General features: G+C 43.0%; 1 protein-coding gene across 1 annotated transcript in view; it reads left to right on the plus strand.

The window, feature by feature from the left end:
• ANKFN1 (ankyrin repeat and fibronectin type III domain containing 1) overlaps positions 1-16,160 on the plus strand; it is a 518,608-nt gene that overhangs the window by 337,042 nt on the left and 165,406 nt on the right. The window contains exon 5 of the mRNA XM_047708413.1: positions 13,826-13,960. Within this exon, the coding sequence (XP_047564369.1) occupies positions 13,826-13,960 (135 nt within the window). The remainder of the gene's footprint in view (positions 1-13,825; positions 13,961-16,160) is intronic.

A 16,160-nucleotide genomic window follows, 5' to 3' on the forward strand; every position in this document is an offset into this window, starting at 1 on the left:
TGTTCCCCTGCTGGTGTCCAGTTGTGTAGTCTTTGCTACCTGATCACTCACTGGGAAAGTCACTAACTTCCAACTTCATACCTCCCCAAGCTTCTAGCTGATTCTGTCACTCAACAAACATTTGCAGAAACCCACTTTGTGCTATGTACTATACCTTGGGGCATACAAGAGGCAGACTCCCTGCTCTGTGGAACTGATAGTCCTAGATGGAGGAGACTGATGAAGACCCCATAAGGAAATGCTAATTGCAGATTATTAGTCCTTTTAGGACATATGTGTTGAGATAGAGATTCATGGGGATGAGAGCAGAATATTACCTCCATGAGGAAATGGCATTTATACCAAGATCTGAAGGATAAAAGAAAGCCAGTCCTGTGAAAACAGGGACACATGTTTCAGGCAGGTGGAACAATGTATACAGATTGGAGAGAGCCCTCTTGTAGAGTTTTGCAAGTTGCTCCTGGCCCAAACAAACCTGGCCCAAAGACTAAAACGTTGCTAATATTCCTCTAAGTCTCTGCTGCCTAGGCTGTGTGCCATAGTGAGGGGAAGGGAAGAGGTTTGCTCTTCTTATTCTCACAAAGGCACCGTGGGGACTAGGAGCAGCCCTGGCCTTGAAGTGGGGAAAGGATGGCTCTTCATCCTTGGGCTGCAGCCTGGCTTCACATCCCGCGATCTGCACGTGGCCTCTGGATGCTCATCTCCACGTGCCTGCCCGTAACCTAGTCTGTGTTTGCTTTTATCACTCAGACGGCAACAACGAAGATATACGTGGCATTTTCCATTTGCCTTTGTTTCTCATTCAGTCTTCCAACATCTGTGTAAGGGAGCTAGAGCAGACATTTTTTTTTCCTTTAAATTGACATATAATAAAATGAATAGATTTTTTAAGTGTTTGGCTTGATATGTTTCAATAATTGAATACATCCACCTAACTAACACCTCAATCAAATAGAGAACATTTCCAACATGCCTGATGGTTTTCTTCTACCACTGTCCAGACCTAGGCAACCACTGTTATGCTTTCTATCCCTGACGTGATCAGTTTGCCAAATGTCTTCATAGAAATGCAATCATGTCGTAAGTATTCTTTTGTGTCTGGCTTCTTTTGCTCAATATAATGTGGTGATGGTGGGGGGGATTGGTAGCAGTTGTTTTTGAGACTCATTCAGTTGCATTGTTATGTGGCTTCATAGTTCATTCCTTTTTATCATCCAGTAATACTCCATAGACTGATGACACCACAGTTTGCTGATCTGTTATCCTATTGCTGACATTTGAACTTCTTCCAGACGGGCTGTTTTGACCAAAGCTGCTATAAATAGTCTTACAAGTCTTTTTGTGGGTATTTCTTTTCCTTACTTTTGGGTAAAACCCAAGGAAGAATTGCCAAATCATAAGGTATATCATATTTAATTTTATAAAAAAAGTACCAAACCGTCCCCTAAAGTTATTATACCATTTCACACTCCCTTGCATTCCAGTTGTTCCACATTCTCACCAACATTTGATGGTGGCCATTCCACACGGCGTACATTGGTCTCTCATTGTGGTTTTATTTTGCAATTCTCTGGTGACTAATCAAGTTGAGCACCTTTACATGTACTTATGGGGCCATTTTAAAATCTTCTGTTTAATGTATCTATCCAGGCCTTTGGCAAGGTGACTACTATTTCATTTCATTGTATAGATGAGAAAATTGAGACTCAGAGGTCAAATGACCTGCCAAAGAATCCCTGCTAACAAGTAGCAAACCCAAGACTTTTAGCCACATATCCTGACCCTAAGGCATTTCATTACCTATATCCTAGACTTTTTCCTACAGTGGATCCCAGAGAAAAGGGAGTTGCTAAAAAGGATCCTAAAAAGGGATTCAAGCTCTGCGACAGAGTCAAGAAAAGGAAGTGGGACAGAGAAGTGTGGCAGAAAAAGCTATAGGTGTGGAGAAAGGAAGAGGGGAATGATTTTTTTTTTAATTTTTTATTTTTTCAGCATAACAGTATTCATTATTTTTGCACCACACCCAGTGCTCCATGCAATCCGTGCCCTCTACAATACCCACCACCTGGTGCCCCCAACCTCCCACCCCCCACCCCTTCAAAATTCTCAGATCGTTTTTCAGAGTCCATAGTCTCTCATGGTTCACCTCCCCTTCCAATTTCCCTCAACTCCCTTCTCCTCTCCATCTCCCCTTGTCCTCCATGCTATTTGTTATGCTCGAGGGGAATGATTTTAAGGTAACTGAAAGTGGCAGTGATTCTTTTTCAAGCAGAACTCAAAATCATTTCATTGTAAGTGTGGGATCTTTGCGTGACCCCTGATGCCACCTTGGGCAGGAATCTGCCCTGTCTCAACTACTCAGTGCTGCCAGATTCAAAATAAACTCTTCTTGTTCTGGACAAGTGTGTTTCACTAGTCTACACATAATTCTTTTTTTTTTTTAAGATTTTATTTATTTATTTGAGAGAGAGAGATCACAAGCAGGCAGAGAGGCAGGCAGAGAGAGAGGAGGAAGCAGGCTCCCTGCTGAGCAGAGAGCCCGATGCGGGGACTCGATCCCAGGACCCTGAGATCATGACCTGAGCCAAAGGCAGCGGCTTAACCCACTGAGCCACCCAGGCACCCCTACACATAATTCTTTATAGCCTACGTGGTTTTGATTTAATCGGTTTAAATAACCACAACTTCTACTGTCCATATGCCACATTGCACAAAATTTGTATTTGGCTGATAAAGTGTAAATGTTCCCAAGTGCTTGATTTTCTCGCTGGTGAATATGTAGTGGGGTGTGTGTGTGTGTGTGTGTGTTTTAATTTGAGAAGGAAATGCATTTTGACATGACATGAAAATCCCTGTTTTCCTTGATGTTGCAGGTAAATCACTTAGGAATAACTAGCTGTGGTTGTATTTGATACACTGAATTTAAATGTGGAGGAATGAAGAAGCAAGTGAGACTTTGTGACCTCCTTTCAAACCAAAAGGAAGGTGACCCAGTGAGATTGGCAGCCCTGATGGAAGGCGCCCGTTGCAGTCCTTTTAATCCTCTCTGAGCAGAGTCTTGGAGTTTCCCCCAAATAATGAATGAAGTGAAAAAGCCATTGAGCCTCTAATTCCATTCAGTGCCTTGCTCTCCTGCGAGGTGCATCCGGTCGATCTGACAATACCATAGAAGAATTACTTTGAATACTTGGCATATGCGGTCCTTGAAAAAGCTCTGTGGAGCAATCTTACAAAGTGGCCAGAGTACCCCATTCAACCCCTTATGGGTCTGCTGTCATGGGGGTTCAGACTCTGGGACAAGAGTGAAGAAAGGAAAGTTGGGGCAGCAGTCTGAAGACAGAAGAACTAGGCCAGAAATAAAGGGACTGTCCCAATGTCTGTGAGGAGGCAGGAAGAAGATAGATGAGGCTAAAAGTTAACAAGATGAATCTTGAAAGCCTCTTTAAAAATACTGTTACAACCTCTTTAACTTTCCTTTTATTTCTTCCTCTGTTTTTCTTTCTTCTCTAGTTCATTAAATGCCTTTTTGCTTCTGACATTTGTACAGCAAACTTGATCTGGCATTTTCAGGAGAAAGGGGAAGTTTTCCCTTTCAGCAGAGAGTAATTCCAGTGGGTAAAGTGCATTTGCAGTCCAGGTTTTAAATGATGGTGTAGACTCCCTTTATAAACTGCTGGGTCCTATCACACGTCTGTAGGTCTTTATCCCCATGTTTGAAGGTGCAAATACAATGAACATTTCAGAATCTTGAATTCTCACTGTGATTAGTTACAAAGAATCTTCTCCTCTCTACTAAGATTTGGTGTCATGAATTCACAGACATAAACTGTTTGTCACATGGGTGAGGTGTTTCTTCTGGAGCTGGGCAGGTGAGCAATTGGCAGGAGACTGGATCCTAAGCCAGCCACACAGGGATCATCTAAAGGACTCTTGGGCTGCAAAGTAAGTGGAGAAGGAAAACCTGGAAAGAGGGAAGACCTCCTGAGATTTATTTATCAGTTAACCAAGGGTCAGGGGATGCTCTCTGAAATTTGGTCTTAGGATCTAGAATCCAACTTAAACCTGGACTTAATCTCCAAGCAGAAAATAGTATTCCCAGATGAATTTACGGAAACTCATTGTGGTTGGTACTCAGGAGACAAAAACAAATGAGAGTGGAAAGAGAAGAATTTGCTTTATGGCTTGCCTCACCACCAGGACTACCCAGATTACTCATGCAAGTCGCTACCCACTGCATGGGGCCACCTCCAATAATCAGAGGATCCAACGCTCTCGTGCAGTATGGTTGGTGAGGACGTAAAGAGCACCAGCCCCTCCAATAGAAATATCTTGCTGGTTTTATCCAAAGAAAGTCTGAATAGATATAGAGCTCTATTAATGAATGACATATATCTACATTCTTTTTCATTTTTAAAGCAAGCATTCCTGGTAAATAATGCGTGCTAAAAGCAGATTTCATTGCATGCCAGGGAAAGAAAGTTCATGTCCATTGGTTCTGAAGTATCAGAACCTATTTCCAATACAAACCAAGAGTCACTGGATAGAAATAAAGCATTTTGTCTTTGTGGCAGAGACTCTTTTTATATGCTAAGCTCTCTAGCAGCCTCTTGGTATCAGAGCATGTTAGAGCTGGGCGTAGCTCAGCTCTAGAGAGGCGAGAGGAGAAAGCCTCAAGTTGTTTGGCTTTCGTTTTTTGTTTTTCTGTGGGTTTTTGGGGTTTGGGGTTTTTGTTTTTGTTTTTGCTTTTTTATTTTTTTATTATTTTTTAACTTTTTTTTTAAAGATTTTATTTTTTTGATAGACAGAGATCACAAGTAGGCAGAGAGAGAGAGGGGGTGGGGGAAGCAGGCTCCCCGCCGAGCAGAAAGCCCAACTCGGGGCTCCATCCCAGGACCCTGAGATCATGACCTGAGCCTAAGGCAGAGGCTTTAACCCAGTGAGCCACCCAGGCTCCCCTGTTTTTGCTTTTTTAAAGTCAGGAAACTGAGAAGATTCCAGTTGATGTCAAGAGATACTACCTGTCAACCTGCTCAGGCAGACCTTTGTGCAGAAAGGAACAACTCAGCCTGCCTCCATCTTTGACTCACAGAAGAGGTGTAAATCCCACCCACGAAGCCAAAGCTTTCTTGCTGGACTGCTATTTATTTTGAGGTTAACAAAGGCTGAGGAAGCCCATTGTGAGATGTTTGTTTGGAGGGCCAGAATCTAAACTTACACTCCTTGTCGTGGTCATTTTTTTAAAGAAGATGACAGATTGGAGCCACGGGAAGGGAGAGACTCCAGCCATGCCAGGAATAAGAAGATGCTCTTTGTGGTTTGCTGCTGCTGTTGTTTTCCATGTGCTTCTAGGGATATCAGGTTTATTACCAAGGCTGGGGACAGGGCTGAGAATGTGTTGGACACTATGAAAACTGTTTCCTTCCTGGTGTGTCCCTGTGGCCAGCACAGTCGACACATAATCAGACAATCTACGACTGCACTGTTGCTGCTGACAACTTCATTATGCCTGTGATATTCAGCTGGGTAATTCATTTCCCAAGCATGGCAATAGCTCCTGATATGCCTAATGGGTTGAATGTAATTTTGTAAGCTTTTGAAGATGAATGTCCCCTTGTGCTTAGCTATGCCCTAATATGGGAAACAATGATAGCTACCATTAGGAAACAGCATTGTAGTGCTGGGCTTTTCAGTGCAGGTTGGGTCTCTAAACCACAAAAGCAGGAAACATTAGTGATTGGAATGATCTACTAGATGCAGGTCACTTAACGTCCCTTGTAACAGCTTTTTTGCCTACCTCTGCACTTAACCTTCATGTGGCCAGGGCATCCTACAAAATAAGGTGGCCTTGCCAAGGATATAAAATTAGTTAACTAATAGTTCTGGGGCATGGGGTGGGCTTTGGCATAATATGCCTTCAGTCACTTACCAATGCAATCTTAAAATGAAAGAACCAGATGACAAACAAGAAATGTGACCCAGGCATGGTTTCTAACACCCGAGCTGCAATTTTTCTTTAAATCTAGGAAGGGAAGTGTAAGATGTGTTTATCTGAGTTCTCTAATTCAGTTCAACTAAACCTATATGTATTGGACATCATCTACCATACACAAGGCCCAGGTCCTTGAGCTGAGAGGCAAAATCGAAAGTTAGGGAGGCCTGTGTCCCGCTGTCCTGGCGATCTCAGCCCAGTAAGGGAAGTGGGGCCTCAAGTAATCCTAGCGAAGGTAGACTGTACAGAGCGCGCTAACATTAGTTACAAATGCTGCAGTGAGAGGAGAGAAAGACACTCATTCCATTTGGAAACATAAAAGAGAAAGTTAAGATGCCGTCTCTGAAGCCTTCCACCTTGATTCACCAGCCAGTCTGAATTCTTTTGAACCTGGTCTCCTGAGAATCTTCTTGAGTCAACTTCTTAATTTCTGAGAGTCAGGACTCCTCATCTAATATCACTGCGCTTCTCCATCGTTTCTGACAATCAATTCCAGGTATCCCAAATGAATATGGGGAAGTCAACATAAAAATAGGCCTAAGACTCTCTCAGCTTATCTTTTATCAGCCACCACACCTGTTTTCCTGACTTTGTAAAACTAAATCCTACCCGGCAGACTCTTATTACAAGCAGCTGGAAAATAGAGACAGATTCTGTACTAATACTTTTAACTAAAGGTATTTTTGTTACGAAGATTTTCTTTACAGAAAAAAAGAGAAGAGGATACATAGGATTAGGGGGAAGAGAAGTCTGCCTGAAATCTAGTGGTCATTTATGCTTCAATCGTCTGACCTCATCAACTTGACTGCTTTGACTTGTGAATTGAGCACTTACTTACTTTATGGACCCAGTTTTCATGCATCCTGGTGAAGATTCATCCATTTGCCGGATGCGTGTACATATACATAGATTTTGAAACCACACTGAAACCATGAGGTCTGCCAGTTGCTTTATCATCCTGATCTGAGCAAACTTTCTCTGAATTACAAGCATCTGAATTACCAAATCCTAGGGCATTAATAATTTTATTTTTAAATTATTCAAAAATTCTCCATAACATCCTTAAAGTAGATGAAGACACAAATCATCTTTGACTTCCTGTTGCAAACAAAAGACTTTCCCCAAAGAAATGGCCAAACAAATGTCCCGAATGGAGGGGGGTTCCCGAGGTCTCTGTGATGGCACGACTCCCTATCACACAACCCACTACAGTCCAGATCTCACTCTCCAAAGGCAAGGTGAAGATCCACTTAGCAGCTCAATTATTGTAAATGCTATTCTTTATGATAAAATCCAGTGCATCAAAGAACGTAGATGGCCTTGGGGATGGTTGTGAGGAGAAGTGACCTGTGCGAATTCCTCTTGGAGAGATTTAGGTGAATACTGCCACCTATTGATAGGTGAACCATATGCCACAAATTCTTACTCTGACCTAACAGGGTGCTAATACTTACCAGAACAGATCTCCATATTCAGTTGGCCAAAACCTTTTAACAGCCCTAAGTTCAAAATTCTATACGTATTTGTGATGAAAAATAGCTACATTATACTAATTTAAAGTTACTCACAAACTGTATTTCTGGGAAGAGGCAAAGGAGAGAGGTACAAATGCTTTGAGCTTCATTGTCAGAGGTCTGGGTTTGAGTCTCAGCTCAGCCCCCAAATGCACAGAAACCAGTTTATTAATCTCTTTGAGCCTTAGTTTCCTCACCAGTAAAAAGCGGATAGTCCTCTTCACAGAGTGGGAGAATGCAGTGCCGGTGCTGCACGCCACACGGGAGGGGTCGAATGAATGGCAGTATTTGTTCCTACATTTCCACCATGCTGTTGAAATTAACCATTGGTGATGCAGTGATTGGTAGTATGACAAAGCCCATTGCACCTCCGTCGCTGGTGAACTCTTCTCAGTTCAGTTATCCTCTGGCAATGCTACTTGTCTCATATAGTATCTTTGACATTCAAAATTAGGACAGTGTGAACATAAATATTAGAACCGTAAGTGTGCCGATTGAGAAAATGAGGATAAATGGGCTTCATTACCGAACGTCTCCTGACTGCCCGAGAGGATATGTGGGGCTGAGCAGATAAAGAATTATGATAAAACTTTGGAGCCGAGTATAAATGGGGCTTTGTGACCTGCTGGACAGGGTTGAGGCTTAGGACCAGACCTAGGAGGTTCACATTCCTTCCCCGGCATGGTGTAGGGGATCCCGGGCTCACACAGACAATAGGGGATTCATAGTTTGAGAATTCTTATGATGACTGAAAGGAGGGTGGCAGGCAGAACAAGAAGACTTTTCAGAAGCTCGGACCCTGATTATCACATCGGTGCTACAGCCCAGCGAGAGGCTGCTGAGAGGCGGCATGAAGCCGTTCTTGGAAAGCTTTCAGTGAAGTGTTTGTAACCTCCTTAAGAGAATCCCATTTCTCAAAAATCCAGCACTGGAAAATCTCACATGATTAGTTCAGATAAACACTCTGTCATCAAATCACAGCAGAAGTCACACGGCCCATCTCTTTTTGAAGAGTCTTTCTGAACGTCATGAGTCTAGTCTCCAAGATTTAGGCAGGGCGGGGGGGGGGCAAGAGAGTTTCTCAGGATATTTTGGGACCTTTACTTTTAGTCTGAAAGGTCAGCTGGTACTTAAAACAAAATAATCAAGAAATAGCATGCCTATGAACAGTCTGCACCTTTTGAAAAGGTCTGCTTTGGACTGAATAGCCACTGCCCTCCCCCACCGCTGTTTCCTTTTTTCTTTGGGGCTTAGTAATTGAGAGGGAGGAGGAGGAAGAGTTTTACATTCATGACTAACAACTTCGCACATAATAAGCATGTTCAGATACACCCTGGGGTGTTAGGTTTTTGGATTTTTTTTTTTTTGTCTCCTTTTGAGCAGCTTTTGATAAGTAGCACATTTTATTTTTGAAAAAAGAATCAGAGCTATTCCTGAGTGGCCGCGCCCTGAGGAAGGTCAGGAGATTAGGGAGCGGAAGTAGGCTGGCCAGACTCTTTGCTGACCACAGTAAGGGACTGCTGCTTTCTTCCCATAATTTAATTTTGAGACTCCGATGAAAAGGCACCCCTAAAAAAAAAAAAAAAAATCTTTGCTGAAAAAAAAGAGTGAAAAATTGTTAGAAAAAGGTCATCAAAAAGCGATCAATTTAAATTTATGTCTTACAAACTAACCACATAGAACTAACCACAGGGCGGACATGCATTTGCAGTGATATATGAACATTCTCAAAATAAGGACATGGTTTTGCAGGAGAGAGTGGACATTGCTAGTCTCTGATGTTGGTGGGCTTTGGCCTTGTTTCACAAGTATCCTGAAATTCTCAACGTGGCACTTCACAAATCAGAGGAGAGTACAAAAGGGGCCTTTGAAGTAACTGGCCCCACTCCCTCACTTGCCAAGTCAGAAAGCTGAGACCTGGTGGATAGAAAATAACTTACCCAAGGTCACTCAGCCAGTGAGAAGCATCTCCAGGACTCAAACTCCTCATCGCCAGCTAGACTTTCTTCCACCAAGCTCTACAACTCTGAGATATGAAGCCCAGCACCAGGAAGTCCTCTTTCTGTGGAGACTCTGTGTCCGTTCCCTTGCAGATGGCCCCGTGTGTTGCCAGGGGTAGTTGGTCCACCACAGCCTGAACTGACCTCTTTGGTCACTATTGAATGGCTTCTTCAGAGCAGTCCAGGCACTTTCCACATGGCTGCAAGGACTTGGCCTCTCGCTCTTGCCTCTACCTTCACAAGTTGCACAGACCATGTCATGAATGCCTACATTAGCCCTGTGTTTGTGCACCCGCATCCTTGGTGTCACCATCATCTGCTGTCACACAAAACGTTCAGGCCATCTTCAGCTTCTTGCTTACTCCCTCTCCCTTCTTCCTTCACTCTCAGCTGCACCGCTGACAGGTCCTCCTCCAGAGTGTGCCCGAGGGTCAGCTTCTGTTTTCCAGTTCCACAGGCCCTGGCCATCCACATCTTCCTGCTTCCTGGCTCTCCCCACTTCAGTTCTCAGGCCTCAGTGGCTAGACCAGAGGGAGCTTAATCGTCAGCGCTGCCATTCTCCTGCCCAAATCCCTGTCATCTCTAGGAAAAATGTCCAAACTCTAACATCGAATTCACACATACCCCGATCCCACCCCAACCTATTTCTGCAGCTGGAATTCCATTAGATCTTACCCTCCACATGTACTCCAGCCCAGGTGGATTACTTGTCATTCCCTAAACATTGTAGGAATTCTGTGCATCAACTCCATTTCCTTCTCTTCTGTTCAACCCCTAGAGGTCTTCATTCTGCCAGATCAGTGCAAACGCGAACTTCTCTGTGAATCTTCCCTAAGCATCTAGGAAGGAAGTACTGATTCTCTCTCCCTAAAGAGAGCCCTTTTATCGTTGAAAAGAGACCTCTTCATCTTTGTTCCCCGCCTCATCATAGTGCTTTATCCTGCGCTTTGCATAAAGAAGGTGTCTTTCTTAATACTGACTGAGCACTTAACTCTCTAGAGACACCAGGCCAGGCAGTGTAATGGCTAAAGAAAGAAGATACAGATGAGCTAAAATGTAATCCCTGTCTTCAGAGGAGCTTGAATTAGTGAGACATGTTCACAAATAACCTAAGCAAGTGAGCTAACTCTGGGGGTGGAATTGGGTGGAGGGGAAGTGCTGAGTGTGGAACAAACATTCTCAGTGTTCCAGATGAGAACACGGGTATTATGATGTGGAGGGTGGGGTGGTGGGGGGAGGCGGAGGCAAAGAAACACAAAGCTCTTTTTAAATTCTATCTCTGTGCTGTGGTCATTATTAGAGTCCTGTCTCGGCCTGGCCAATGTAATCCATTCTTCCGCAATACCAGAGTAATATTCCTAAAGTGCAACTCTGATCGTGTCTTTTAAAGATTTTGTTTGTCAGAGGGAGAGAGAGAGAGAGAGCGCACACAAGTAGGACGAGCACCAGAGGGGGAGGAGGAAGCAGGCTCTCCGCTAAGCAGGGAGCCCGACGTGGGGCTCAGTCCCAGGACCCTGGGATCAATGACCTGAGCCGAAGGCAAATGCTTAACTGACTGAGCCACCCAGGCACCTAAGACTGATCATTGAACTCCCTGTTCAAATATTTGCTATTGAATGTATCAAGCATCAAATAACTGCAGGCTTATGCTTGGCATTGTGGGGAATACTAGTCTATAGAGAGGAAATAACGGCTGGGAAACAGCTGGAAGACAAAAAGCAAGAACATGCCATGAAAGTGCTGGAGGCCAGGGGACAAAATAAGTGTGTGATCACTCTGGGCTGAGATGAATTGAGAAGAAATAATTAGAGGAGGTGAGACTTCACTGGATGGCCAGTTGGCAAGAAAAATTTAGATGGCACTAAGGGAACTTTAGGGTCCCTTTCAATTGTAAGACCACTATTATTCTTTGAAATGGTTTATTCATTCAACAGATACATGCTAAGCACTTCAACCAAACACTCTCTAAATATTTATTGAATGCCTTCTATGTGCCAGGAATTCTGCTAGCCTGGAAATAGAGCAGTGAATAGGAGACTTCACACTTAAACTCTTAGAGCAAAATAGGGATGGCTAATGTAAAGCAAGTAAGTAGAACAAAATGTGATGGATATCACGAAGGGCAAGAAGGTGCTCTAGGACCGCAGAGTGGGGAGCCCAACAGCCCAAGGGCCAGAAAAGTATCATGGAGGGGTGATGTTTAAGCCAAGACTCTAGCGCTGTACATGAGTTATCCAGACAAAAGGGACCGAGTGTTGGGGCAGAAGAATATCATATGCAGGATTCTGGAATTGAGAGATAGGATGGCATGTCCAAGGATCTGCCATTTTTGGCAGAGCCAAAAAACAGGGAATTTTGCTAGTTCTCATTGATAAACTTTTTGGTAACATTAAAATATTTAGCACAATGTGACACAAGTACTGAGTACTTAATAAACTTAAGTTCTGTTTGTTAAGAGGAATGAATGGATGAATGAGTGCAGTGGACAGGAGATGCATAACATGACTCAGTGTTGGGCATTTGGTCCTGGAAGCGATGGCACCATTACTAAAGCTTCATCCCCTTAGGTTTGCATGGCAGATTGAATCATGACCCCTTGGAGGCAGCCCCTAACCTTAGTAGAACGACTCAGTCACCTGGCTTTCCCCAGCAGACAGAATTTAAGTAAATCTGCATTAAAGTCAAAGTTTGTTTAGAGATGAGAATAAAGTTTTACCTGGCGATCATTTAGGCTTAAGCTGCAAAGGGGTAGCCTGACTCTTTCTTAATCCTTGTTGAAAAAATAGCCTTCTGAACCTCAAAGGCATGAATATTGCCAAATTAGATTATTCATAGCAATGCTTCCATGGACAAATAAGTCTAAGGAGAGGGAGAGGAAAAAAAAATATTCCAAAGAGAGATTTTGCCTTTCGAATGAGAAAAGAAAAAGTAAGACAATTGTGAAAAGCTAACCTGCACCCCTCTATGGGAGATTTTATGAGTCACGGAGTTTCGCCTCAGATCCCAACTCCAGAGCAGACACTTGTCTAGGACGAGTCAGCCGCCAGAATGAAATGCTGTCTCTAGGAAGGGGAAGATTTTTAGGAACACAAGATGCCATTCCCAGGATTCTAATTAATTACCAGGCCAAAAGACTAACACTCCACCCTCTTGTTTATAACTAAGACTTTCTCCTGATTTGCTACAAAGTTGCATTCAAAATTTGGGAGGTGATTTGGCTCTCAGTATAAATAACATACCAGAGTCAGTGCCTAGTAGAAGGGTCCAAAACTATTTCTGAAGTCATCATAGCAGCTAAGCTTTCATTTGGCAGAGAGAGAATCTGAAGAGATCTTTAGAAAGATTCTTAATGCTGTTGCTAGGAACGTCTGGGTGTGTGTGTGTATCTGTGTGCTGGGGGGGAGGGGAGCTGTTAATATGTGCTCTCAATCAGCAATGTCTCCCTAACATAAAAGCAGCCTGTGAAGGTCATTTGCCATTTTATTTCAGAGAGAAACATGAAAACTGCTTAAATAAGTGGCTTTCTAGGAAATTCGTTCTCTGTGTTTCATTAGTCATGTAAGGCATAACGTCATTAAAGGAGCCAGGTGCACCGGTACGTAGCCGGCATGAAAGGAGCACTGGAATCTTCCTCCTAAGACTGAGCCTCCTCATATCTTAAGTCCGAGATATGCAGACTACTTCCTCAGAACCTACTCAGGCGAAAACTCTAGCAATGCTTGAGCAGCTCCGACCAGATTGGAAGCTTTCTTACCTCTTGCTGGGAGCTTGTAAAGGATTGCACAGGTGCCTTAGGTGGGGGAATGCGGTGGCCACCTGTGTGCTGCTCATCCCAGGGAGCTGTGGGAGTAAGGGGGCGTCTGGTCCCAGGAGAGCTGTCGATCATTTGCAGTCACAGATCGCTGGATGGGCTCTTGGATGCCAGACGATATTTCTTTGCCTGCAGTTGATAGAGTGCAAAACTAACTGACTGCCTTGCTGCCCCTCTGCTCATCCTTGAGTGACAGCCAGTTCTGATTCTGGCTTGTTTGCCATGAAGCTTGTCCCTACGTGCCGTTCCTAATGGACCTCACCAACACAATAGGCTAAAGACACACTGAAGTCATGGCATCCTTCTACTACATGCACAAGAGATTGAGAAATCAAGCCTTCTCAGGGTTGCAGTCCTGAGAATACACCTAGATTCGAGCCAAGCTGTTTTCCTCTCCCCTTTCCTCCCCATGCATCATTTGCTCTTTTATTTTGCAGCAGGAGTAGCTTAGTGATCATGGACTTCAGCTCTTGCCTGAACTGATCCTGTTCGCATTTTATTCTTTACACAGAATAGGAAGGAGGTTCGCTTGCTTTGCGCAGAGGCTGAGCCACAGGAGAAAGCAAAGCCAATGTGATTTATTGAATGAAAGCGCTGGACAATTACCAACAACTTGTTCCTCTGCTGCCTCGAACAACCTAAACTGGTAAGTAAAATTTATTGTTGTCTTTCTTCATATGAATGTGGGGCTTTCTAATTCACTGATTATTTTTTAAATGTATGTGTGTTGCTGCGGTTTAAATGATATAAAAAAATGTGCATCTTCCAAAGTTAGCTGCAGGCAGTCCACGAAGAACACACACAAGCACAAACACATCCATGTGGAGAGGCGAGAATGGGGGTGGGGAAGCCCCATTTCTGATAATTAGGCATTTTATTTGTAGCAAGCTTGAGGACATTATGTGCTTGCCAAACAGATTAACAAGAGCTATGAAAAACAGAATATTCTTTTGTTGTATCAGATCATTTCCCAGTCGGGTTCCTGAGTACCTACAAAAATACCTATTGGATTGGGTAAAGGTGGATCCCATCGTGCTGATAATCCTAAATGTAAACCCAGGCATCTTGTCTTTAATCTAGCTAGACATGCAGAGTGGGCTACCAGCATTCTGTCCATCCTGGGTGAGCGTGCCTGTACACAGCATCATGACTGTGATGTTGAGGCACCTGCTGAGGACATACAGTGGACATGCATGCAAACCCTTGCTTGATCCACCGTGACTTCTGTACCCATATGCCTTACATCCTTTTTTTTTATTCTATGAAGACACATGGTCGATAGGGCATACCAGGTTCAAAGTGGGATATTGTAAGGGTCTTATTACCCATGCTGGTCCTTGGCTCTGCCAAGGCCACTGGGAGTACCACTTATAATCAAATCTGATTTTGCTTCTCTGCTGGAACACAAAATCCCTGTACTCACTTGATTTCTTCCTGTCCTAAATGAGATGCAAGCCAACCTCTGCAGAGGGGAAAGGTGAATGGAGCAAGCTATTGCTTTTCCCACCACCACTGCCGCTATCATGTCTTCTTCGTCTTTTCTTTGCCTGGCTACTGCAAGGCATTAGGGCCTCACCAATCCATTTCTGGTTGGTTCGGAATCCATATAAATGTTATATAGAGTTTACTATCTTTGGTGCACTCTATCTGCAGTGTATCACTGGCCTTTCAGTTGGAGTTGTGGCCTTGGATGCTGACAAAGATGGATGATGGTAGAATAGTAAACAGCATGCTTTTCTAAATAAAAACCAAAGTTAGGAAATCTGAGAGATGGGCAAAATTTTGCAGAGTAGAAAGGATCCCAGACCACTCAATAATCAGAGCAGGGTCATTCTCCCATGTGATTTGGCTATTTCACAAACGATGGCATTCTAACAAGAAGGAGATGGAATTGCCTCATGGTTAGAGATATCAGGATAGCAGGGCACCTCTACTCATTCCCAAACTGTGTGCCTTTAGCAAACCCCTTACTTTCCCTGGATCTCCGTTCTTCCTTTTTTTCCCCCCCTTCCTGATTGTTTCAAAGAAGACATGCTAAGTTCACTTAGTTTATCCATGAGGTACTACTTAAAGCTTTCCAATTAAAGATGGAATAGGTAGTCAAGATCATTGTTCACACACGGCAATCCAGAGACCAGGCATCAGAAACCTGTGGATGAGGGTTTATATGGGGTGTTGATTCCTCATCAGAGGGATACAGGGCACTCTGAAGGAAGCATGATCATCCTCAGGGGATTAGAAAGGGAGAATAGAACTGAAAAATGGCATTTAAAAAAAACAACTTCAAATAAATAGGTTATGTAAGTAATTTTTATCAGTACTAGTCAGTAATAACTAACTTTATATACTTAAGACACCACGATACTGAAGATCTTAAATTTTTTGAAATAAACATTTTGAGAGGAGTTAGTTCAAGGATAAGTAGAACCTCTTCATAGAATTTATGTTCAAATTACCCCCCTACCCATGCACATGGAATTAGTAGGTATAAATGTACTATGATTTATTTGAGGAATTCTGGAAGACTCATTGGCCAAAAGAATTGTCCCATCTATAGGATTAAGGTACCTGAAATTCTTTCATCAGGGATTCAGTTAAATATTGCCGTCTTTTATAAAACAAATATTCTTAGGAGGAATAACAAATTAAGACACTCATAGCTTATCATAAGTGAATGTATTAAATTCAGGGAAAACCCAAAGGATGTTGCCTTAATGCTATATTAATTCTTCTGCTTTCTATTTATTTCATACCTGTTTCCAAGAACTTCTCTTGTAATGACCACTTCACTCTTTTTTTTAAGATTTATTTATTTATTTATTTATTTATTTATTTATTAGAGACTG

Source organism: Lutra lutra, chromosome 16, assembly GCF_902655055.1.
Source record: "Lutra lutra chromosome 16, mLutLut1.2, whole genome shotgun sequence".
Lineage (NCBI taxonomy): Eukaryota > Metazoa > Chordata > Mammalia > Carnivora > Mustelidae > Lutra > Lutra lutra.